The sequence below is a fragment of the Mustela erminea genome, chromosome 10 (assembly GCF_009829155.1).
Source record: "Mustela erminea isolate mMusErm1 chromosome 10, mMusErm1.Pri, whole genome shotgun sequence".
NCBI lineage: Eukaryota > Metazoa > Chordata > Mammalia > Carnivora > Mustelidae > Mustela > Mustela erminea.
Genome location: NC_045623.1, coordinates 51,803,308 through 51,828,255, shown reverse-complemented (window position 1 = coordinate 51,828,255; position 24,948 = coordinate 51,803,308). Strand labels below are relative to the sequence as shown.

The following is a 24,948-nucleotide window of genomic DNA, read 5'->3' as shown; positions in this document are numbered from 1 at the left end:
GTTTTAAAGAAGTGATCCTTGAAAGTAGGTCTCTGGGTGCAGGTGAGAGGGAAATCGACACACGGATTGTTTCCCTTTTCGTACAAAAATGTTGCTGCCAATTGTGCAACAATGAAGGCATTTTGTTGAAGGATTTGAGGCTCCAATAAGGTTTTTTTTTTTTTTGCCATACAATCTTTTTCATCACGGAAAGCTTCTCCGGGTACTTCGAAAGATAATGATGCTCGAAAAAGCTCAAATTTGAACGGCTCTTACGCTGCCAGGGTTCTGATTCGAGATCTTCACCACAGTCGCTTCGCCATTAAGAAAAATACGACCCTCACTCCGGTTTCCATTACCGCAAGCGCTGGGTCATTCCAGATTTCAGTTTACCTTAAAAGGCAGGCCGCCGCAGTTCCTGAGAATCCAAGCTGCAGGTTTGGCAGGTTGGGCCACGGGTTTCCTACAAATCGCCTCTAGGTTGCTTGCGTCGGTCAGCACCGCCCTCAGGACAAAGGGGGTTGGGGGTAGGGGTCAGGGACACTGGCTCCAGTAAGAGCAGGCTATTTGTGTGGCCTGTTTACAAGGTTACTCGGTTTCAACACCAAGCCCGCCGTTCTCCGTGTCTCAGGCGAACCTCCGGCCTGAGGTCACCCAGACGCCGGGTGGCCCCCCGGAGCGAGCACGGCAGCCTTCCCCCTCCCTCGCCGGCCGGGACTCAGGAATTTCGCCTGCGGGGACCCACGCCACGTGGACCCACAGACTCCCGCTTCACTCCACGGTCCGCACCGGGAAGGGCGGTCCCAGCGACGCTCCAGGCAACGCCTCCGCTTCCGGCCAATGAGGAACGGGGGCCGCGTCGGGGCCGTCGCTCATTGGGTCTCGCTGGTTCCGCCCGCGGCGAACGCCAACCAGCCGGCCGGCTACTAAAGTGGGAGCCACTGAGTCCCGGAGTCCGGCTTTTGTCCGCGCTGCCGGCAGGGTGGCGTGTCTTTAGCGCCCGTGCTCTGGGTTCTTGTGTCCCTTTTCAGGCCCTGTCGCATCAGTTTCTAGTTTTCTCTTCCTCGCTCTTTTCTCTTTCCCTCCTTCGCAGCTCAGCATGCAGGAACAAGACGCCTCCCCGTATGGTTTCCAGCCTCGCTTCCCACATTTCGCCACGCAGGCCATCCACGTGGGCCAGGAACCCGAGCAGTGGACCTCCCAGGCTGTAGTGCCCCCCATCTCACTGTCCACCACGTTCAAGCAAGAGGCTCCCGGCCAGCACTCGGTGAGCTGGGGCAGGCCGGGAAGGTGGGGGGTGGGGCCGGTTTGGGCGGGTAGAGAGAGATGGCTTATACAAAAAAAGGCATGCGAGTCCTTTGTAAGGTGGTTTATACATCAGGAAGGCACCCCACACGGTTATTTACTACATCCGTAATATTCCTTGTACTTAATCTTCGTATTCTCTGGTCCAGTGATCACATTTCTTTTGATAAGCAGAACTGGAAGGAACAGTTTGTCCAACTTGCCATATAGATTTGGAACTGCAATTCATGTAATTTTGGCAAAGTTGCGGTTCAGAACTGAGGGTCATAACTTTGTTGAATTTTCTTTAGCAGCAAAAATTATAAAGACATGTCAAATAAAAAAAAAATCCTCAGGGTCTGATAACTTACCTAGAATCAAGGATAATCAAGATAACTTACCTAGAATCAAGATCACGCCCAGTGGCTCACGGAAAGCTTCTCCGGGTACTTCGAAAGATAATGATGCTCGAAAAAGCTCAAATTTGAACGGCTCTTAAGCTGCCAGGGTTCTGATTCGAGATCTTGTTATTAATAGTGATTTACTTGCTATGGGCTAGATACAGACTTACATGAGGTATGTCAGATATATGTGTACACGCTGGGATTCCAGCCTGCTCTAGAACCCTCCTCTTAGGCATTAGACCACACTCTGCTATACTCCAATAATACCAGTAATAGTCTAACCCATTGCATCATTTAAGCAGTGTGGCTTGGTGATTAAGAGCACAAATCACCTAGTCAGTGGGGCTAGGTTTGAATTCTGACACCACTTCCTCTGATCTGGGTGACCTTGAGCAAGTTGCTTAACCTATCCAAGCCTCAGGTTGATCTGAGTAAATGGGGTTAATCAGTATCTACTACGTAAATTGTTGATGTATATGTTAAGCTTTATGGTACATTGTCATTGCTCAGTAGTTCGGTATTTCACAGTGTTCCCATTTACACTTTTTCCCATTTGATCCTCACAACAACCAGGTCAGAGGGCAGGACTGGTATTACACACTTTTTATACAAAAGGAACTGACCTTGAGTTGTAGATAAATGACTTCTAAGTTTTTGATAGAGCAGTTTTTGTTAATCCCTTTTGGCAACAAACACACTGATGGGATCTTGGAGTACTTAAAAGTTGCTAGCTTTCAAGGAAATCAGTTCAAGAAACTTTGTAGGTCTAAAGCTTTGATTATATTTCAAAAACCTCTTTAGTTTGTTGTTACATAAGTCAAGGAAGATTCTTTCAAATGTAGCCCTTTGTTTTGTGAGGTACAGCTCTAAAGGGCTGGTTTAGGAATTCTAAGGGCTTCTAAGTTACTGCATTTTGGAATCAAAATGGGTACACAGCCTGTTTGCTTCCAAGCTTGCGGTCTGTTGCCGTTGTAGGGTTTTGTGAACATGTGACTGTCCAAGCTTTAGCTCTTGGTACAAAAGTTAACCATTTAACCAGACATTAGTAATTAAATATTTTCAGAGGAAAAAAAAAACATTTTCAGAGAGCCAACAGGGATGGTAAAATCTGCAAGTACGAGACACCCCTTAGTACCTTTAAAAACTCAGTGACAAGCACTAAAGAGAATCTGAGTAGCTGAAGAGAAGCATCTGTTTCTCCTATTCCATTTGGAAAGCCATTGAATGGGCAAGAGGTGGGAATTTGCCACTGAAATATGCCTCTCCCCGACCCCAAAGTTAAATCTCTGCAGTCAGTAATTATGGAAACATGGGTGCCTTTCAGTGGCCATAGCCACATGAATCCAAACAGATTTTTTCTGTCTGGGGAGTATAGGTCACATCAAGGAGGTAATGGTGAGGGAGGGATGAGGATATCCTGGAACCCTATAAAATATGTCTACTAAGTTTGTCAAAAACAAGGAAACAAAGCAACCCAACTTTAAATATACATATTTGTGTTAAATATATATATATATAAATAATATATATTAATAATATAACATAATAAATAATAAATAATATATATCATTTGTTTATACACACACGTATCTATGGGGGCGTCTGTGTGTGTGTGTTTGTGTATAATACGAGGAGCTCCTAAATCAGAACCAACGTGTAAAAAGTGGTTGTTGTTTTGTTATGTGCTATATGAGGCATGGGGAGAAATCTATAGCATTTTCAGTCAATGTTTAAATCCTAGGTTTGACTACTGATTCTGATGTTCCCTATAACCTTTTGCTTCACTTTCCTGAAAGCTGACCATGAGTATTAAATAAAATGACTGACTGAATACTCCTAGTATGGTAAATGTAAAGAGCGAAGTTTAAAAAATTTGTGTATAGCCACTTTGCCAAGAATTACTGTCTATGTTTTGTTGCTTTTGTAGAGCCGAGATCTGAACTTCGAGCATTTGTAGGATCTGTTCATAGTTTCCTGTAGGGTATTAAACAGGACTTGTGTCATTTATTTCTTAGGAAATGTAATACAGGTTTGAAGTAAGTTCACTTTGTAGGTGCTAGTGATTCCCTTTTCATGATGTTCCCCTGTAAATGAGTAAAGGTTAGTCTAACATAAGAATAATGCTAATAATAAAAACAACTATTTCTCTAGTAGTTAGCATGGCCAGGCACCAGTGAGTAGAGAATTCATTATACATTGTATAATTTTATCTTCATAACAATTTTACAAATTGGTTTTTTGTATTTTATTCCATTTTATAGGTACTGAGATTACTTTAGGAAAGGTTAAGTAACTTACCTATTTGGCATACAGCTCATAAGGGGCAGCTATAGAATTCTAAAACAGGCGGGTGGACTTCAGTGTAAAGAGAGAATGCACTAGCAGGGGGAAGGGGCAGAAGGAGAAGTAGGCACGGAACTGAGCAAAGAGCCTGATGCGGACTTAATCCCAGGACCCTGGGATCTGAGCTGAAGGCAGACACGTTAAGCTCCTATTTAATGGCAAGAAATGTCATCAGTAAATAATAGAAAATCATTATCATAGGATGAACCTCCAGTTGTCGAGGTGTCTATGTTAGGACTCCGAAAAATAAGCTTAAATCTCTTAGGATAAACTCTAACTTCTTTTCTTCAGGGTTTTGAATATAGCCGTTCTGGAAACCCCACCAGGAACTGCTTGGAAAAAGCAGTGGCAGCATTGGATGGGGCCAAGTACAGTAAGTGATTTCCATTCCAGTCTGGGAAGTCGAGAACCCATTCCTGTATGTGCAGACAAAATCATAGAGGCACAGAATTTAGAATTGGAAAGGAATAAGAATTAGCTAGTTCAAAACTTTTATTTTACCAAGACACTGAATTTTTTGTCCAAGGTCCCATAGATGATATAATATGCAAATGTGTAATTATTAGGTAAAAATAAATATCAATAGAGGGGAAAATGACCAAATTTGCCATTTAGTATTCATGTAAATCCACTCTTCATCTGAAGGTGTGGGTATAAATAGATAAATATTAACAGTTTACAACACTACTGAGAATGTAAGCTTTCTGATACTCTGGTTCATTTACCTGGTAATGCTTGAGAACACCACCTGGTGTTTTCAAAGAACATTTACCCGGTGTCCTTGAAAATGTGTTCTTAGAGATTAGGGATTAACCCCTTAAATCTTTTTTCATGAAGGGAGTGGATTACTGTTAAATCATCCTCATATTTTTTATATGAGTGATACTGAATGAGCATAGAATAGTGAAGAGAAAATGTGTCTTATGAATTTTCTGATAGCAAGAATGCTGGGGTTAGAAATGTTCATATGGATTTTGGGGGATTTGGGAGTTTGGTCTTTTGTTTTAGATGAGGAGAGTTCTTTTTGAACACTAAACTTCTGTAATTCAGTACTGTAGAGAGATCATCATTTCCTGCAGAAGGTATAAAGGCTGAGTATTCATATGGCAGACATTTTTTTTCAAGTGGGCTCCAGAAAACACAATTGTTTTTAACTGGGTTTAAAGTTTAGCCTTCTAGAGGCACCTGGGTGGCTCAGTTGGTTAAGCGACTACCTTTGGCTCAGGTCATGATCCTGGAGTCCCAAGACTGAGTCCCACATTGGGCTCCCTGCTCAGTGGGGAGTCTGCTTCTCCCTCTGACCCTACCCCCTTCACATTCATTCTTTTCAAATAAAAAGATAAAATCTTTTAAAAAATTAAAGTTTAGCCTTCTATATAAATTTACCATTAGACTAGAGATGTGCTGAGTAGAGAACTGTAATTCTGACCTAAACTTTTCTGAGAAGATTTTGTAAGACTTACATTTTTCAAGTTAATTGAATTATCCCTTCTACCAGTCACAGGTGATTTTTATCATTAAGGTGATGCATTGTTATTTTGTCAGGATATTTTCTTTTTTAGTGTTTAATGTACACAATGCCAGATGGTTCTTTTTAAATTGTTTTCATTATTTTTATTCTGTAAGAGATTTTGAGTTCATACTTGTTTAAAGGAGATTCCACACTTAAAAATTTTTAAAAACAAAATTTTTCAAATTTGCCAGATGCATCCCAGGTCAGATTTTGAGTTTTGTTAAAATATTTGCTCAGTTGTCTATCCATACAGTTAATGAGTGAATCATACCATAGCTCTCCTCAGGTTTGAAATTTTGTTTAAAGTTTGTTGTTTTTAAACTGTAATTGAATTGGCAGTTGACCTTTAATCTCAGAATTTTGTAAAGAATTATTTCTTTGGAGCACCTGGGTGGCTCAGTCGGTTAAGCAGCTGCCTTCAGTTCAGGTCATGATCCCAGGGTCCTGGGATCGAGCCCCACAAAGGGCTCCCTGCTCAGCGGAGAGCCTGTTTCTTCCTCTGCCTCCGCCTGCTGCTCTGCCTACTTGTGCTGCATCTCTCTAGTGAATAAATAAAATCTTTAAAAAAAAAAAATTGTTTCTTTGAAGCGTTTCAGAGAAATGTTACCACCAAAGCAGAATTACATATTTTTCTCTTAAAGATATTTTAGTTTTGGAATAGAAAGGGGGAGTTGTCCATTGTATTTTCATCAGGGGACTTCTCGTGATTCAGTAGTGATGGCTGTCTTTATGTCCAGAGAGAACAATATAAAGTAACACAAGGAAGTTCTGTTGGTGTTTTTCAACCCAGAGGTTTGACTTTTTTGGCTTACTTTAACTTGGCTTTTATTTTAGGCTTGGCCTTTGCTTCAGGGTTAGCTGCCACTGTGACTATTACCCATCTCTTAAAAGCAGGAGACCAAATTATTGTTATGGATGATGTGTATGGAGGTAGGTGACCTCTCTCATGCATGTTTGTGTCAGCTGATATTTTAAAGACAGTGAAGAGGGTCCTGAATTATATTAACAATGTTACCAGGATTATTGATTATTTATTATCTTTTAAATGTGTGATGGACACCTCCGTGTTGGTCCACACTTGATAAAGGAAGAGCATAAACATTTAGCGTTTATATTCTAGAATTGCCTGTAAGAGAGATTGTTTACTAATAATTTTATTTAAACTGCTGGAATGAGGATGTTGCACCTGATCAACTTTTTAAAGATCCTACTCCAGAGAAGACAGTATCTAAAGAGAGAGTATCCTAGTGTCACTTAAAATTTTTGCCTGCAGTGAAAAGGAGCTATAACCCAGGTCACTCTCAAAGAGATTGCCTCTACCCACCCCTCTATCTTCCCAACACATTTATACGCTTTGGATTTTAGTGAACCTTTGAAAAATCTGTTGGAAGTATAGACCCCTTTCCCCCAAAAGTAGAAAAGTGTGCTTAAGACTACACCCAGTGTTCATCATTTTAATTATAGGGTCAAGGGGTAAGGGGTCTCACCCCCTGAAGTCCATCATGGATCCCAATTTAAGAACTTCCATTCTAAACAGTTTAAATGCAAATTATTTAAAGTGGTGAGGGGGAAGGTATAGAAGATGGGTTGCCCTTACCTTTAAGCAAGACTGACTTTTATGATCAATAACAAAAGATTTTGTTAATATACGTACATGTATATATATATATATTCCAAATGCTTTCAAATAATTAAAATGTGATTTCTAGAATATTACCATTTTATCTATCTTCTATTAACAAAGAGTTGAATCTGTAAGTTCCTTGAAATAAGAGACTCCTAGTAGTCATTTTAACCTTTTAGACATTTGCAGAGTGCTTTGTATTTATCGTTGTTTCCTATGATAGTTTGTTGAATAGAAGTAACACACCTTTAGTTACATTGATAGTGCATTATGAAAACCTCATGACACACATAGATACAAAATCTTGAAAATTGCTGTTGATTTTTTAGAATTCTTTACATTCTTTTTCAATCCTATTACTAGAGTCAGTCTACAGCATCAAAAGTTCAGTGTATATCTTTGATCATGGAATCTTTTTCCTTTTCCTTTTCTTTTTTGGTTAGCTATCAATAAGAACAATTTTTCCTTTAAATTTGCCTGTGTGAAAATCAAATCCAGAACAGTGTTTATAAGAGAAATTATTCTAAGTTGAATGATTTATCTTTTCACCATAAAACTGTAGTTGTTTGATTTACATTGCCTCATTTAACTATTAAAGCTTTAGAACCACATAACGAAAAGATTGAGAGATTACAAAGAATAATAACCAGTTTTTCTATTGCCAAATATAATCAGACTAAAAATTTATTTTTAACATTTTATTGACATCAGTTCATTTATTTTAAATTTGAGTGCTGGGAAGAAGTTGTTAATATAAATTACCATTGGGGAACATGCCACTTAATGTGTCAAGGGCAGAAATTGTAGGTTTTCAGAAATGTTTCTGCTTCATGTCATTTAGTGTGGATATCAGGTATATTTTATTGGACTCTTTAACTTTCAGTTTAAAATCTGAGCCTTATATTCTTTACTATACAAGATAGCCAAATGATTTAACCAAGGTAAAATTTTTGTTAGTTTTACTTTTATTGGTGATTGACACTTCCTTATGTTTTTAAAGTATTTATACCAGTAAGGAATGAACATTTCTCAGTACCACGTCCTTCCTATTTTGTCTTTTTTTTTTTTTCTGCCTCAGGTACGAACAGGTACTTCAGGCAGGTGGCAACTGAATTTGGATTAAAGATTTCTTTTGTTGATTGCTCCAAAACCAAATTGCTAGAGGCAGCCATTACACCAGAAACCAAGGTAACTCAATATTCAGTTTTGTGTGTGCGCTGTTGCTTGTTTTTGTTGTTGTTGTTGTTATTGTTTTTTAATCATTCTGTTCACTGGGGGACATAATTTAAATGTGAATAATACATTTTATTAGAAGTCATTGGAAACCATCAACAGGATTAAGATAGGTCTGGCTTCTCCAGAATATTCCTGCAGAATTGTTGGGTCCATGAATTCCACAGCAGGATCCAAGTTCTAATTCTGTGTCAGTTGGTGTATGTTCACGGGCAAATTATTTAACCAAAGTCTCAGTTTCTTCTGCAAGATGGGGATAATTGCACTTGCTTTATAGAAAGGTGGTTGTGTAAGTTACATGAGATAAGGCATATGAAATGCTCAGTACAGTACCCAACTCATAATAACTGGGAAAAAAATCGTTTTCAAAAGCATATGATTCTGTACTGTATTACCATGCTGTTGTTGGTTACAAAAATCATCCCAGAGATGGGGTTGCAGAAAAGGAAGCTTGCCAAGACCCCAGACTCTAAGCATACTGGTTTTTTAAGAATTCTAAGCCATACTTCAACAAAATAATAGTTACAAGTAGAGAATGGGTCACAAGCAATCTTTAGCCTCCGTCCTGGAAAGCTTGCATGCCACCGGAAGGTGTTTTGTGTCGGAGTGAATGGCATATGTGATATTCTTTCTTGGGGCCTCATTTAAATTCTGCATGGGTGAAAGAAGGACCAGTGTCTTTTATAAGTCAGCCTTTTCCAACTTTTTGCTAATGATTAAAAGGTTTGAATTGTACTCAAGATGATGTTGTAGTGAATGCTAAGAAATGAAAACCTTTGCTCACACAAATAATTACTTTGAAGATTAACACAGGGTGAGCTTTGAGTGATTAAGGTTTGTTTTCAAAGGAACTTGTTTTTTATCTTGCTTAGGAGAAAAGATACTTATTAAAATAGCTGGTCTGAGTCTAAGGGAGGAAAGCAAATTGTGAGTATGTTAATTCTTGTCAACAGAACTTTATGTAGTGGCTCTTTACTGACTTGAATTAATACATTATTTTCCCCCTGAAATATCTGCCTCATCATATGAAGTAGATTTTTTAAGTCCCTGTAAAATCAACTTTGTATTTGTTATTTCTATTTTGAATATGAATAATAGATTCTTACCCAGAAATAATTTTTTATAGATTTTTAAAATAATTCATTTCTTGTAGAATATGCATTAATTACCTTATCTTTTCTACAGTGAGACTCTAGAGTAGGAAGAATATTCAACTAAATATCTTGCTCATTTTTATAGTAATAAAGAAGCATTAACCCTGTAAAAAAGAAAGCTGTAGGTAATGTCATTCAATACAGCGGCATCCTGTTTAACAAACAGAATTCTCTTCTTTTCTTTGATCTTTTCAGTCACTGTCAAGCGTCTACTATGTGCCTGAGTTGTGCTAGGTTTTGGGATATGATACTGTCTCTTTCTTAAATGAGCTGTGACCAGGTTTTTTGTTGTGTAACTTCTCTCCCTGCCCACTTTAAGACCCATGCTCTTCAAGTTCTGGGTACTTATTTTATAGTTTCTAATGCATCTGGCATTTTTAAGTTAATATTTAGGATATGTTTGGCGTTGAAGGGATAGTTCTCTTTAATGAAAATTCTAGGCTGTGATCTTAATGTTCTGTGTTATTTACCTTTGAGAAAATTCCTAGACACTGAATTATGTCTTTGAAATCCATCCTCGTTTTAATGGAATGTAATTACAATAATTAACTTGAGCACTTTTCTTCTTACACATAACATTATCTCATTTGATCTTTATAACAACTCTATGAAATATTATCAACCCTATTGTACGGATATAAAATTTGAGGAATATGGAGGGTATGTTACTTAACTATGATCTCCCCGAAATTAATGGGGGCTAGGATTCAGATTCAACCCTTACAACGTCATCCCCCACACTCTTCCAGTATAGTCTGCCAGATGGTTACAGTATATGAAGCGTATATTGGGGCAGTATATTTTTATAAACTATTGTTATCTATTGAATTTTTTAGCTTGTTTGGATTGAAACCCCCACAAACCCTAGCTTGAAGATGATTGACATTGAAGCCTGTGCACATACTGTCCATAAACATGGTGACATCATTTTGGTCGTGGATAACACTTTTATGTCAGCCTATTTCCAGGTAAATGAAAATACTTTTTTCTTTTGGCATGAATAATAGAATACAGATACCTGTAACTAGGAGAGGAAAGACTTGTTTACATAAAATCATTTTGAAACTCATGGAATCAAACCATAGTTATTGATTAGACGAAGAATTAAAATTGGACCTTTTCTGCCATTAACTAATATTGCTTCAACCAACCCTAGGTTCATATCTGGTATGGGACTTTGTGTGTTTTAAATGTTGTCTTAATTAAAGCTTTTAAGTTCTCTCAGGATATGGAAACTCTCTAAAGAGCTGGCCTTATTATGTGATTTTTATCTGTCAGTGCTTTATAAATAGTTGGGACTTTAATGTTTATGTGCTGTTATTAATCAGTTATGTTATTTTTTACATATATGATCTGACTGAAAAACATACGTTACATACTTAATGCATATATTATGTTTATTTTAAAATATATTGATATATAATATTAAATTATTAAAATATATAATGAAATCTTGGGCTATATAATTTAATATATATTTGAATGTATTACATGATGTGTGTAATATACATGTTATATAATTAAACCTTGCTAACCTTCCAGATAGAAGGAAAATAAAAGCTATCCTGCGTGACATCTCAGTTTATGTCACACATATTATTTCTTCACTTTCCTCCTCTCTAGTTTCTCTTCCTCAGTGCCCAGCTCTCTCTATCTTTACCTTGTTGGTGTGAGGAATTTCTACTTCCTGTTTCACGTTGTAGCTATAAGTACCAAGTCCTTGATACTGCTCCTTTTAAACTATCTCTTTTCCTACCTACCCCTCTACATACATCTCTTCCCACCTCAAACCCTCCCATTCATCCTCCATTCATTTTCTTTTTTCTCTTACTTTTTTCCAGATGCTTCTTTCCATTTTGTTCTTTTTGGTAGACCATCTGAGGATCTGTCTATAATTGATTAGTTGTCTGCCCTTTCCCCACATGTTCTCTCTGTCTTTCCTCCAAGTAGCCCTGTTTCCTCTCCTTGTTAGGATTACCTTCTCCTCGCGGTATCCTTCCTGCTTCTACCTTTTGATCGTTCTTATCACACTTCCTGTACTTTACCTTTATTCTGCAGAATTCCTGAAAGCCCAGCTCATCTTCTGCTACTCTTAAGTTAGGCAGGTGTTCATAGCTCAGTTGTTTATATTCCCCCCTCCTTCTGTTTTGGGTCCCTGCAGTTGGCACAGGCTGCTGTCTTAGTTGGTGTAAGTCTGTTCTTCACCTTCTTCCATCTTGTTTAGAAGGCACTACCGCCTTTATTATGTTTTCCTCAAATGCATTTCCTGACTATGTTGCATTCAGACAGCTTCATGGGCCACCTACCTTTGGCTCACATTATATCTTTGGGTGCTTCTTGTATCTGCTGGAGCAGTCTGTTTCCAAGTGAAAATATCCTGGCATCATCTATTTTTCCCAGCTGATTTTCTCTCTTAGATTAGTTATCCCAACTCCTTATCCCATATACCACTTACATTAAAGACCAGTTAACACAGCATAGGGCTGGTCTAGCTGACTCACAGTGAGTCCTGTATATTCCCAAAGAGATTGCATGAATTGTTTTAGCCCGGGCCTGCCCAGATTACTCATCAGGCCCGGCCCTGCCGCCTCCCCCTCACACCCCGTTACGGTCACTATAATAGGTCCCATTTTTCTACCTTTCTGAAGCCCACATCACATTTCCGCGTGCCAGGGCCTGCAGTTTGCTTCCTTTCAATCTGGATTCATTCCAGTTGAGTTAATCAGAATCATGTTGTCCCTAAGTGGCCACATGTATTAGTTCCATACAGTAGATCTTCTGAAAAGGTCCTCTTATTATTTTTCCGTCATAAAAACTGGATACATTCTCTTTCTTCCCTGCCTTTTGTCTTCTGGGTCTTCTATAAATGTCACAAAAGGCAGAATGGACATACTATCATGAAATTTCAGAGTTTGAGAGTGGAACCTCTGTATTTCCATAATTTAGATGTGAGTGCTAGTTCTACCAGCTTTTTAATCTGAATGACGTTTTTGCTTTTCTTTCCTTCTTTCTTTCCTTCCTTCCTTCCTTTCTTTTTTTTTTTTTTTTTTTTTTTTAAGAGAGGGCAAGCTGGGGGAGGAGGCACAGAGGGAGAGAGAGAATCTTAAGCAGGTTCCGTGCCTAGTGCAGGGCCCAACATGGGGCTTGATCTCACCATCCTTAGATCATGACCTGAGCTGAATCAAGAGTCAGATTCTTAACCAACCACTGTTTTGTTTTTCTTCCTCCCTTTACTTCATCTGTACAATGAGAATCTGAAAGTACTGATTTTCTTGAGTTAGATAAAATATTTTGTATAGTGCTTCATTGGGATATATATAAAGTATTTAACATGGCTCTCAGCACATAATTATATCAACAGATGTTAGTTGTTCATTTTCATTTTTTGTTTTCTTTTGACCACAGAGTTTACAGAATGTTAGCATTGGAAGAGACCATCCTCTAGTTTGACTCCATCACTTTGGAGATGCGCAAACACTTGTGTAGAGAGTGCTATGAGTAATACCTGACTTAAAACATCCTATTTTTGAAACACCCCAAATGGAAAGTCCTATAGTCCCTATCCTAACACCTTCCAAAGACTAAATGACTGGTGAGGTTAAAGCACACACACACACACACACACACACACACTTTCTTTTAAAGAAATTATAAATAGCCTCCTGGCTGTCTGTCAGTAGAGTATGTGACTCTTGATATGTTTTTAAGCCCTGTGATGGGCATAGAGCTTACTTAAAAAAAAAAAAAAAAGAAAGAAACTATAAATAGAAAGATGTTGATAATATTTTTTTTTGGTGAATAAGTTGACTATAGCTCTAATTCTCACTATAAACAAAAACATTTTAAGACTAAAGGATTGATTTGCAGGAAAATTGGGTGAGAGAAAATAGTCCAAAAAAACTTCTAAGTGACTTTACACTTACACTTGGTAAAACTAGTATAATAGAGTAATTAAGAGTCTAGATCATGGCACATCTAATGAATAATCACAACATACATTATCAGGTTTTAATGATCAAAAATCTAAGCGTGTCATATACTCACTTGACATAATTGCTTAGTGTTTATGTCTGCTACTTGATGTGTTTATTGAGTCATAAAATGCCAGCAACTGCATTATAAAATTTAGTAATATCCTTAGGACCAGCCAGCAACTGCTTTAATGAAAAAAGTTCAGGAGACCTGTTGACCGGAGTTTACCTGCTATTTCCAGAAAATCTGTGCTATTGGACTGAATACTGGGTCCAGTACTTTCTGTTTTTATTTGGTGGGTCAGGGAAGGGGAAAGATACCAATTGAGATCCTGGAAAATTTTAAGATGCATGTATTTTTGAAAAGTTAGAATAAGAATGAAATTTACAATAGCAAATAGACATGTAATAAAGCATATTTTCAAGTGATTTACCATTTAAAATGAAAATCTTTTGTTCCTTTCAGCGGCCTTTGGCTCTGGGAGCTGATATTTGTATGTATTCAGCAACAAAATATATGAATGGTAAGACATACATAATCTATACTTTGAGTATTCCTTTCCATGGATAGATGAAAATACCACAGAGCTTGATATTTTGATCCTTTTTCTTCTATTATTCACGTTTTCTCTGTGACTCATGTAGAAAGCAAAAAATTTATACTTTGGTTAAATATGAGATTTCATTTATGTCAGACAAAACTATGCTCATGACTTATGATCAGAGGATTAAAATTTACTAAAAAAAGTTAGAGTTTTATTCTACAGCTTAAAAAGAAACATTTAATTTTTATATGATTTTTATTTCATTGTTAGGTATAGCTTTTGGTACTATCAAATTAAATACTGTTTATTTAAACTTATTTTATATGACTTTTTCCCAGAGAGTTTTTTTCAAGTGAAAGTTATACTTTAGAAATTTTTAGAATGAAGAATAAACATACATTGTTTTTAACTTAAACGTTTTTGTTTTGTTTTAGGCCACAGTGATGTTGTCATGGGCTTAGTGTCTCTTAATTCTGAGACCCTCCATAATAGGCTCCGTTTCTTACAAAATTGTAAGTATTAAAAAGTCCAGAATTCCCCTCAACCTCTCAGAGGGACTACATTTGATATTTGTAGTTCTACTAGATGTCGTGAAGTGGTAACATTCTACTAAATTAGGAAGAAATGAGAAATGGAGGAGAAAGATTCTGGTTTTTATTTTATTTTATTTTTTAATTTTATTTATTTATTTTTTTAAGATTTTATTTATTCATTTGAGAGAGTATGACAGAGAGAATGAGAGCTGAGAAGGTCAGAGGGAGAAGCAGATGCCCCATGGAGCTGGGAGCCCGATGCAGGACTCGATTCTGGGACTCTGAGATCATGACCTGAGCCGAAGGCAGTCGCCCAACCAATTGAGCCACACAGGCGCCCAAGATTTTTTTTTTAAGATTTTATTTATTTGAGAGAGAGAGAGAGAGTGATAGAGAGAATGAGAGGGGAGAAGGTCAGAGGGAGAAGCAGATGCCCCATGGAGCTGGGAGCCTGATGTGGGACCCGATTCTGGGACTCCAGGATCATGACCTGAGCTGAGTCAGTTGCTTAACCAACTGTGCCACCCAGGCAACCTAAGATTCTGGTTTTTAAAGGAAAGTAGAAAAATTAGGATATAAAAATATAGTTAGAACATAACAGGGCTTTGCAACATGACTCAAGGGATGAGTGTTGTTAAATTTTCAAATCCCTGTTAATTTTGACTATAACTGGGTAAAGCCCATGTGATTTTTTTAGTTTTTGGACTTACTAGATTTTTTTTCTTTAGATAAAACATTTGGAATGATGGCTTTCTTATGCTCTACTTTTTAACTTTAACTTTAAATAGCACTTAATATTAATATTAATATTAATAATATTAATATTATTAGATATTTAGTTATCTAATATTATTAGATAACCATCTAAACTGGAAATGGTGTTTAGACATCTGTTGAAAAATGTTAATATTAATATTAATATTAACATGTTATATTAATATTAACATTTTTCAACAGATGTCTAAACACCATTTCCTGTTTAGATGGTTTAGTTATCTCAAGTATGGGCAAGGATTTATTTGAAGATACTTAGTTTAACCATTGTGATTTGACAAATGAGATACAAACGTAATTAGGAATAAAGTAAATAAGTATTAAATAAATAAAGGAAATAACCATTAAAATTAAAAAAAAAAAAAAAAGAAGATGACACTGAGGAGGAAAACCAAAACTTACCACTTGATAAATTCGTTTCATTTATAAAACATTAAGGTGAGGTATACATCGTGGAGGCAAAGTAATTCCTAGGCTGCTTTAGACAGAAGCTGAATAGAATGTTGTAGAATGTTGGTAGAACTTTTAGTAACAGTAGGAGCTGAATGCTTTTTTATTCTACGTGTTCAAAGAAATGCAAGGTTCAACTGTGTGTAGTATGTCACTGAATGGAAATCCTAGAAAGGACTATATGTTCATGTGGAGATGTTCATACTGTGTTCATGTTTAGTTTACAGGATCTTCTTATCCCCTCATTTTAAAGACCATTTCTAAAAAAATATAAAAATAAAAAAATGATTTTATAAAAAGACCATTTCTTTGAGCACTTCATTCTCATGCTTCTGATTTGCTATATAATTTCCCCCCTGAAACTCAAACACTGGCCTTTGTAGCTTGTTGCTCAGAATCACTATAAGGAAAAAGGCAGTGAGTGAATCTCCTGGGTCTCTCCCCACCTTTCAGACTAACCCAGCATATGTTCATTTTTCAGCTCTTGGAGCAGTTCCTTCCCCTGTTGACTGTTACCTCTGCAATCGAGGTCTGAAGACTCTCCAGGTCCGAATGGAGAAGCATTTCGAAAATGGAATGGCAGTTGCTCAGTTTCTGGAATCCAATCCTCGGGTAGAAAAGGTTATTTATCCTGGTACGTTGATATAATTTCTTTTTCTTTCTTTCTTTCTTTTTTTTAATTTGAGAGAGAGCATGCACAAGTTGCAAAGGAAGGGAGGAAAGAGAATCTCCAGCAGACTTCTCGCTGAGCCCAGAGCCAACACAGAGCTCAGTCTCACGACCTGAGATCATGACCTGAGCTGATATCAGGAGTCACATGCTCAGCCAACTGAGCCATCTGGGTACCCCAATGTTGATATGATTTCTAAGTACATACACTTACACTAGGATTTTATGGGTTATCCTAAGTATCCTATGTATTACACCTGTTGTAAGGTAGCTGCTTCCATGTATTTCTTTGTTGTTCATGTATTATTGGTCACTGCTGTATGTCAGGCTCTGTGGTGGGTCTGGTGGTGCAGAAGATAGATGTGGTCTGTGTCCTTGTGTTGCCTATAATCTAGTGGCTGCTTGGATGGTAGAAAATTGATTTTATGCCTTAGACCTTCCTGCCATGGTCTTTAGCTTGAAGACTTGTGTTTACCTGTTCCATGATTGCAACATTGTACTTTCTAGTTGATTTGCTTAAAGTCTTTTCAGGCTGCCATTCTATGTTAGCTCTTTAATCTGTTTTAGGTTGGGACTTGATACTAATCAGATACTAATCAAATTGAGACTTGCTACTTACACACCAAAACTCCCCTGAAGGTCTCTTAATTCCTTTTCAAATTTTTTCACCTCTGCCAACTCATGTGCTGTTAGCAGACTTATGTATTACTCTTTGAATTTATTTGGCCAGTCTATTAAATTGTGGTGTAGTCTTAAATAAATGGTTACTTTGAACCCTTTGAGGTTTTAGTCATGTGATCTAGGGTGGACAAGAGAATTAAGTTTGATCCCTGTCCTTAAGGAGCTTAGATAAGCCAAGACAGAACTACATATGAGATTAAATGCCCTATGTGTCTGTTGACTGTACTTATTTTTTTTTTTTAAGGATTTTATTTATTTATTTGACAGAGAGAGATCACAGTAGGAGAGAGGAAGGGAAGAGATCACAGAGAGAGAGGAAGGGAAGCAGCCCCCTGCTGAGCAGAGAGCCCGATGTGGGACTCGATCCCAGGACCCTGAGATCATGACCTGAGTCGAAGGCAGCGGCTTAACCCACTGAGCCACCCAGGCGCCCGACTGTACTTATTTTGAATTGAGTGAGGGAGAAAAGTTTTGGGCTATGCCTTGAAGAATGGGAAGCATTTATTTAGAAGGACAAGGACAAGCATTCTGATTCATTCAGTAAACGTTTATGACTTGCCCACAATGAACCAAGCTTTGAACTAGGACCTGGGATCCGATTATTAACAAAAGAAATGAATTTCTCCACATGGAGTTAGTCTTGTGGATTAGACAGATGTTAAACAAGAAATTACAGAGTAATATAATTAATAGAGGGGCAGTCAGCAGATAGAATGTCCCAGGTTAAAGGGACAGCTTGCACAAAGGTCCTGAGATGAAGAAGTGCAGTACTGCTAGTTGATGTAGCTCGAGCATGGAGCAGATAGAAAAGATGAGTCAGAAGGAAGCTAGAGACCCAGAAACAGGGGCCAGAACATGTCATGAGTCATGAGATGTGGACAAAGTGTAAAGCTCATCATTATTAGGCTTATTTGCAGTTTGCTTTAGGCACAGGGCATTTTTTTGTTATGAAATTACATGTTTGACTCTAAAATAAGACTTTTATTATGCCTCCTGATCACAGGGCTGCCCTCTCATCCTCAGCATGAGCTGGCAAAGCGTCAGTGCACAGGCTGCCCGGGGATGATCACCTTTTATATTAAGGGCACTCTTCAGCATGCTCAGACGTTTCTCAAGAACCTCAAGGTAAGCTTTCAAAAGAGGTTTTTAAATCGGCCAGGTAGATTACAGTAGTTCATGAGCTCTCCTTTCCACCCAGCCTCTGGTTCATGTCTTTGTATCTGCAGGTCATACCCTCAGACCTCTTTATCATGAAATGCTTTAGGTTGGAAAATGACTTTGGTGCAGTAGCAGACATCTGAGTATGTTTGTTTACTGAACTCTCCTTCGACCATCAGTCTGAGAGGGATCAACTGTCCTGATGCACTGGTTTTCAGATTTATCGATAATGGAACCCCTTTTCCAAATGCAGTATTATGTGAAACCTCAAAGTAATGTGTGGCTAGTGCACTGCACAAAGGCTGCTCTGAAATCCAGCCTAGGAATGGCTTTTCAAATCCTGTGCCCTCCAGGCTGCCTCTGCCTGCCGTGAAGGAAGGGAGGCCTTTGTTTGATTTTCACACCTGCAGGAGGCGTTCAGGGTTCCCGGGAGAGAGGCCTTTATTAACTCCATACAATGGGCTTGCAGAGCTCATGCAACAGACTGAGGGTTTTTTGTTTGTTTGTTTGTTTTTTAAGATTTTATTTATTTATTTGACAGAGAGAGACAGCAAGAGAGGGAATGTAAGCAGGGGGAATGGGAGAGGGAGAAGCAGACTTCCCGCTGAGGAGGGTGCCCAATGCCACGCTGGATCCCAGGACCCAGGGATTGTGGTCTGAGCTGAAGGCAACCACTTAACTGACTAAGCCACCCAGGCACCCGACAGAAAGTTTTAAATTACTGAGGTCTAACGCATAGGCTGCTGCCAGATTACTCAGCATCTACTGGTATCTCAAAGTTGTACTGACAGCAGAAAGATAGTGTATATTTAATTAAATACAGGTGTGAGAGTAATTTTAAAGTATTTGTAAAATTATGATACTATAACACTAAATACAAAAATGGGTTTTTTTTTCCTACTCCAGGAGGAAGTTAAATGGATGTATTAATTTAGTAAGTGATAGATTTTAACAATTAAGTATGTATAGCTTCGTAGACTTGTAGAGATTTTTATTTAAAGGGTAACCACAAAACTAGGTCTCAAATGTAATAATTCTGAAGTTTTAGGGTTCATGTTAATTATTACTTAAGTAGAGGGCCAAATTAGGAAGGTATGAGAGATTCATCTTCCTCAACTTGTCATGTTTTAAAAGTTTGCACACCGTATGTCTGATTGGCGACTTCGGTATTACAGATTTTTTCATTTTTTCTCTGGGTTTCTTGCCCCAATTGTACTTTTTTTCATTATCACCACCATTTCTAACCCTATGTCCAGTGCCGTTTTGTTAAAAACATTTAGTTTTGTATTTTTGTGTTTTTACTTTAGTGAAAGATCTAAATGAATGTTTTCTTTACCAGTTATTTACTCTGGCAGAGAGCTTGGGAGGATACGAAAGTCTTGCTGAGCTTCCGTGAGTATATTTCTGTTTTTCTCAGTGTTGTAACTTTGATGTCTGCTTTAATAATTGTTTGGAGGGGAATATGGTAAAATCAGGAGTAATTCAAGACATTTGACAGTAAGAATAGCATCCTGCTATTGAATCAGAATGGACTCTTAACCCTGTAGAATGGAGACCCTCATAAAATCTTGATGAGTTGTATGTGTCCTCCTCAGTTTTGCTTTCCTCCGTTCTGCCTGAAGGCAATTCCAGCAGAGTTGTATTTTAGGATCTCTGACCTCTGACCTGGGACGACTTGTTCTATCCCACTCCACCCTGGAAGGGAGATTGGAAACTTTTATTAGAAGGGCGGATTTCAAGACTTGTTGGAAATGGGGACTGTGTCTCTGATGAAATACCTCCATGCCCTTGATGGTCAGAGGAGGACCCTACTAGATGCCTCCAGATCCGTTTATTTTCTGTTCTCTGGATACACCTTAAATAACTTCATGTTATCCGCAAGATGGACCCGAAAGCTAACTTGGTGTTCCTGATCCAATCAGTTCACCTAATTGTATCAAAGCACCAGAGGATATTAGAACATGCAGCCCGAGATCAAGCGGTCCAGCAGCTTATTTTCTAGATAAAAATTCAGAAAGTTTTGCTGATTACTCAGTTGTCACATAGAAATGTCTCAGCAACTTCACTCCTGAGGTTTCTCATAGAAACAATGAGAGGAGGTAAAAGAGCAGCCTGGATCTGGATTTGAGACCTGCTAGAGCAGTTACTTACCTGAGCTACAGTTTTTTCATCCACAGAATGGGATTAATAATTAAAATAACAATTACCATTTATGGATTACCTGTCCCACCAAACATTCCAGAGCTGTATCCTGATTTTATAGGATATTACTCTGCCCATGTATTGTAAATACCGCACTAGTCATTAACATCATTACCTAATAATTGTCAAGAGTACTAAATGCACGTGGCATGTTTCTGTGTTTTACTTTTCATAAACATTTCTGGAATAACTATGTTCTGGAAGCACTATGTTGAGGGCTGTCAGGGATTACCAAAGTGTAGGCACATTTGCTGTCCTCTCGTAGTAGTTTGCAGCTTCTTGAGAGAGTCAGACAATTTCACATAAAGTTAAAAAAAAGAATGTATGATACCCAAAGACTTACTCAGATGATTAAGATAACACACATAAGTTTTTGTGCGTCTTTCAGAAGATGCCTGCTAGTAAGTCTGGCTGCACAAGAGGGCACACTCAGCATATGAAATTGGATTGTTTTTCTTATTCGTGAAGTGTGTATTACTTTAAGGTGCTCTTAAAAATTGATACCTCCTGATTTCTTCGGGGATTTGGTTTAAAGTTTGGCCCTCAGATGTACCAGCCAGCGAGGCCATCACCCCAATGCCTGCCAGTGGACGAGTGAATTTAGGTCAGGGCTTGTCTCTTCTGTTACCCTCATTCTGTGACTTCCAACTGCTGCAACGAGAACAGAATTGCAATAGGGGAGGGAAGAAGCAGAGCCAGTATGCACTGGGCTGGTCTTCTAGCCCGATAATGCACATTAACTCTGCAGCCTCAGAAAAGTTACATGTTCTCTCCATCTGTTCCATGGTTGTAAAATGTGGATAACACTACTCAGCTCTTAGGCTTGTTATGGGAACATGGGGAAAAAAATATCCCTAAGCCAAGGCCTTGATTCGTACTAAGGGCCCAATAAATGTTAATTACTAGTAGGAATTATTATGTTTTATTAGGCATCTGTTACATTCCAGGTACTTGCTAAGGCTTTATATATATTCCTTCCATTAATGACTGTGATAAACTTTTGGGATGGGAGTTATAGCCAACTTCTATTCATTAAAAAAAAAATGAATTGATGCACACAAATGCCTTAATTCACTTACTGTATAGATTCACTGTACACGAGTACAGTATCTGCCTCATGGTGAGCTTATAATAAGTGATAGCTATTATTATGATTTTAGGTCAAGAAATTCATGATGAGGACAGGTAACTTACAAGCCCACATAGCCGGTGTGTGAAGGAGAGGATTCATGTGCAGATCTATTGCTCTCAGAGCCTAAGTTCATGTACAGGTCTGTTGCTCTCAGAGCCCAAGTTCTTATTTCTATGAGTACACTCTCTTTTGAGGAATTAAAAGTCTGAAAAGACAAAACATTTTTTACTTTATTTTATATATTTTTAAAGGAGAGGGAGCACAAGTGAGATAAGGAACAGAGGGAGAAGCAAACTTGAGTGGGGTGAGGGTCGGAGTGGGAGGGAGAAGCAGACTCTCCACTGAGCAGGGAGCCTGATGCGGGGCTGCATCCCCAGCCCTCCGGGACCGTGACCTGAGCCAAAGGCAGATGCCTAACTGACTGAGCCACCCAGGGGCCCAAGGCAGAACATTTTAAGGAGGACGTAGGCATGTACAACTTTAGTGGAGTGATCAAAGAAGATACTCATTCATGTTGACCACATTTGAGATTTTCCTTCCATGGATCTGAAGTGAGATAGGGCAAAACAGCTCAGGCATTGATTTTGCGGGTGGTGTGCCCGAAAAGGATGAGTGTTGGTGGCAGTGTAAGTGCGTAGGGCTCAATAAGACTATAAGCCTCTTCTCTATGGTGCCTCAGTCTCTGCCCACAGAGTCTTCTGCTTCCTCTCAGCTCTGGCAGTCCTTGCTATCCGTTTCTTGTTTGGCATGTGCGGTAGACTATTCTGTTCTGTGAATGGTCATAGTCTTTGCCGTCTGCTTCGTTAATGTAGGATCGAGAAAAATATCTCGTTTTTCTTGGTTTCCCAGTTTTTACTATGGTGCCTGATCCCCCCGAGTAGGTGTTTTACCTTTATACATGTTAATGATGATGATGAGTTGCTAGTTAGTTCTGAAAATCCTTCCAGGCCTCTACCTTCATGGGTTATGTGCTGGAATTCCTAATGCTCACTGGTTGCCACTGGTGGTATTCCTGAGTTGTCTTTCTCTGATCCGCCTCACAGGATGCCATTCTGGATCAATCCATTGACCAGGAGGGAATTAGTTTCTGTCTGGCTCTTGGTCCAACAGACCTTTTATGTAAGTCCAGCTGGTTGGTCATGGAGCCTACGACTGCTGGCCAAGGCTTCATTCAGGCAGATGTTAAAATCCACAGCTGGAGGCTATCTTTTTCCCTCCTGCCTGGGAGTGCTTGATTGGCACCTTTGGTATTTGGACTGAATATATTGATGGTATAGAAAGGAGAAAAGATCTTAGTTTTTACTTATAATAATGACCAGAAAAGATAATTTTCACAATTCCTTGTTTTTTTGCCTGTGAAAAATTATAGGCATACGAAGAATTTAATATTTAGGATAGAAAAATCTGAACATAATTGTAATTTGAAACCAATACATTACCATAATACTGATTTGCTCATTCTTTCTTTCAGGGCAATCATGACCCATGCATCAGTGCCTAAAAGTGACCGAGATGCCCTTGGAATTAGTGACACACTGATTCGACTCTCTGTGGGCTTAGAGGATAAAAAAGACCTACTCGATGATCTAGATCAAGCTTTGAAAGCAGCAGTAAGTTTAATTATTTTGGTGTGTTTTGAGGCTTAATCTGGGTGGTGGTGTATTTTTATGATGTATTTATTTATTTGAGAAAGAAAGAAAGTGAGGAGGGAAGGGGCAGGGGGAGATGGAGAGAGAGAATCTCAAGCAGACTCCCTGTGGAGCACAGAGCCTGATGTGGGGCTGGATCCCATGACCCTGAGATCATGACCTGAGCCTAAATCAAAAGTCAGACACTTAGGATGCCTGGGTGGCTCAGTTGGTTAAGCATCTGCCTTTGGCTCAGGTCATAATCCCAAGGTCCTGGTATTGAGTCCTACGTTGGGCTTTCTGCTTGGTGAGGAGCCTGCTTCTTCTTCTGCCTGCCACTCCCCCCGCTTGTGCTCTCTCTCTAACAAATAAATAAAATCTTAAAAAAAAAAAAAAAAACAGTCAGACACAACCGACTGAGCCACCCCAGCGTCTGGTGGTCACTGTTTTTATAGAGTGACCTCACTGTGAATTCTGAAGGTTTCCTCTTCTTTCCTATGATAGACAGGGTATATAAATGTGTAGGGAACTCAGCTGAAGGGCAGATTTTAAAAATGGTAGTATTCCGAAGAGAGTCCTTGGAAGAAGTGAAGTCTCTGCCTGTAGTTTTAATGACGTATCTTTCTTGTGATTTTAATACAGCACCCTCCGAATGCAGGTCGAAACTAGCATTCTTGAACTGCTAGTGGAAGTTGCTTCCTGAGAAGACCAACTCTGTATAATTGAATGGACCATAAGTGAGCCTTTGCAGAATTCTCAAGTGAAAATGTAAAGGGACCTCATTACCTGTCAGAGCTGTAACCTTCCAGGGATAATCCTTATTAAAAAGTTTCCTCTTTCCCTTATTGTAATTGACAGGTCAATTCTGTTAATATGTTTTTGTTGATTTTCATTTCCATTTGCCTCTGAAGGAGGTGGGATTTGTGCTGCTTTTTGGGATTGTGATCTTTTTTCATAGGTTAAGATTTATACTGATCATGTTTACAATATAATGATAATTCATTTTTATGTTTTTCTGAAGAATTTAAATTATTAAATGAATGTTCTTAAATCAAGTGTGATTTTTGCATATTGTTGAAAACAGCCCTCAAAGCAATGGTTTACACGTAATTATCATAAGCCAAAAATCAAGTACTTGAAAAGTCTACTGTGAAATTCTGCTGATATAAGGTTGTACTTACTATTAAAAAATAAATAAATCTAATTACCAAATATATATCCCATTGTGATATTCCTATATTATGTGGTGTTAACTCATATCCCTGGGCCCTTTTAACCCTCAACTCTGGGAGGTCTCAGCTATTTGAAGTAATTTTTATAAATTAAGTTGTATAAATATCATGTCCAAATCTTAGTGTTTGCAGTTGAGAGATTCTATCACGGGATGTCAAAAGCCACTTTTATAGAGAGACAAAGCACTTTTTATATTTTTACCTGTAATAGTAAACTTAGTGATCCTAAAGAGAAATGCTTAAAACAGAAGCTCACAGTCAGCAAATTGTTAATAAGCCATAAGTCAAATGGATGTCTGAAGTTGTTTTTGTATTAAAGGATTTTAGTCATTTGTTTGCTATTGCCATTTGTTTTACCTTTAAAAAGGGTATTATTGAACTTGATTAAAATGCAGGATAGGAGGCGAACACATAGGCTATGTATTATATACTGTTCACA

General features: G+C 38.3%; 1 protein-coding gene across 1 annotated transcript; it reads left to right on the top strand.

The window, feature by feature from the left end:
• Positions 1-866: 866 nt before the first annotated feature.
• CTH (cystathionine gamma-lyase) lies at positions 867-24,493 on the top strand. Its single transcript, XM_032302935.1, has 12 exons — positions 867-1,246; positions 4,302-4,383; positions 6,358-6,453; positions 8,226-8,335; positions 10,371-10,502; positions 13,972-14,029; positions 14,485-14,562; positions 16,289-16,441; positions 18,161-18,282; positions 19,655-19,707; positions 23,121-23,259; positions 23,920-24,493. The coding sequence occupies exons 1-12, from the start codon at positions 1,079-1,081 to the stop codon at positions 23,944-23,946; spliced, it is 1,218 nt and encodes a 405-aa protein (XP_032158826.1). The 5' UTR covers positions 867-1,078; the 3' UTR covers positions 23,947-24,493.
• Positions 24,494-24,948: the final 455 nt, after the last annotated feature.

Coding starts and splice junctions, on each gene's coding strand:
- CTH (XM_032302935.1), top strand. CDS start 1,079: ATGCAGGAACAAGACGCCTCCCCGTATGGTTTCCAGCCTCGCTTCCCA. Junction 1,247..4,301: donor AGGCTCCCGGCCAGCACTCG/GTGAGCTGGGGC, acceptor TCTTTTCTTCAG/GGTTTTGAATATAGCCGTTC. Junction 23,260..23,919: donor ATCAAGCTTTGAAAGCAGCA/GTAAGTTTAATT, acceptor ATTTTAATACAG/CACCCTCCGAATGCAGGTCG.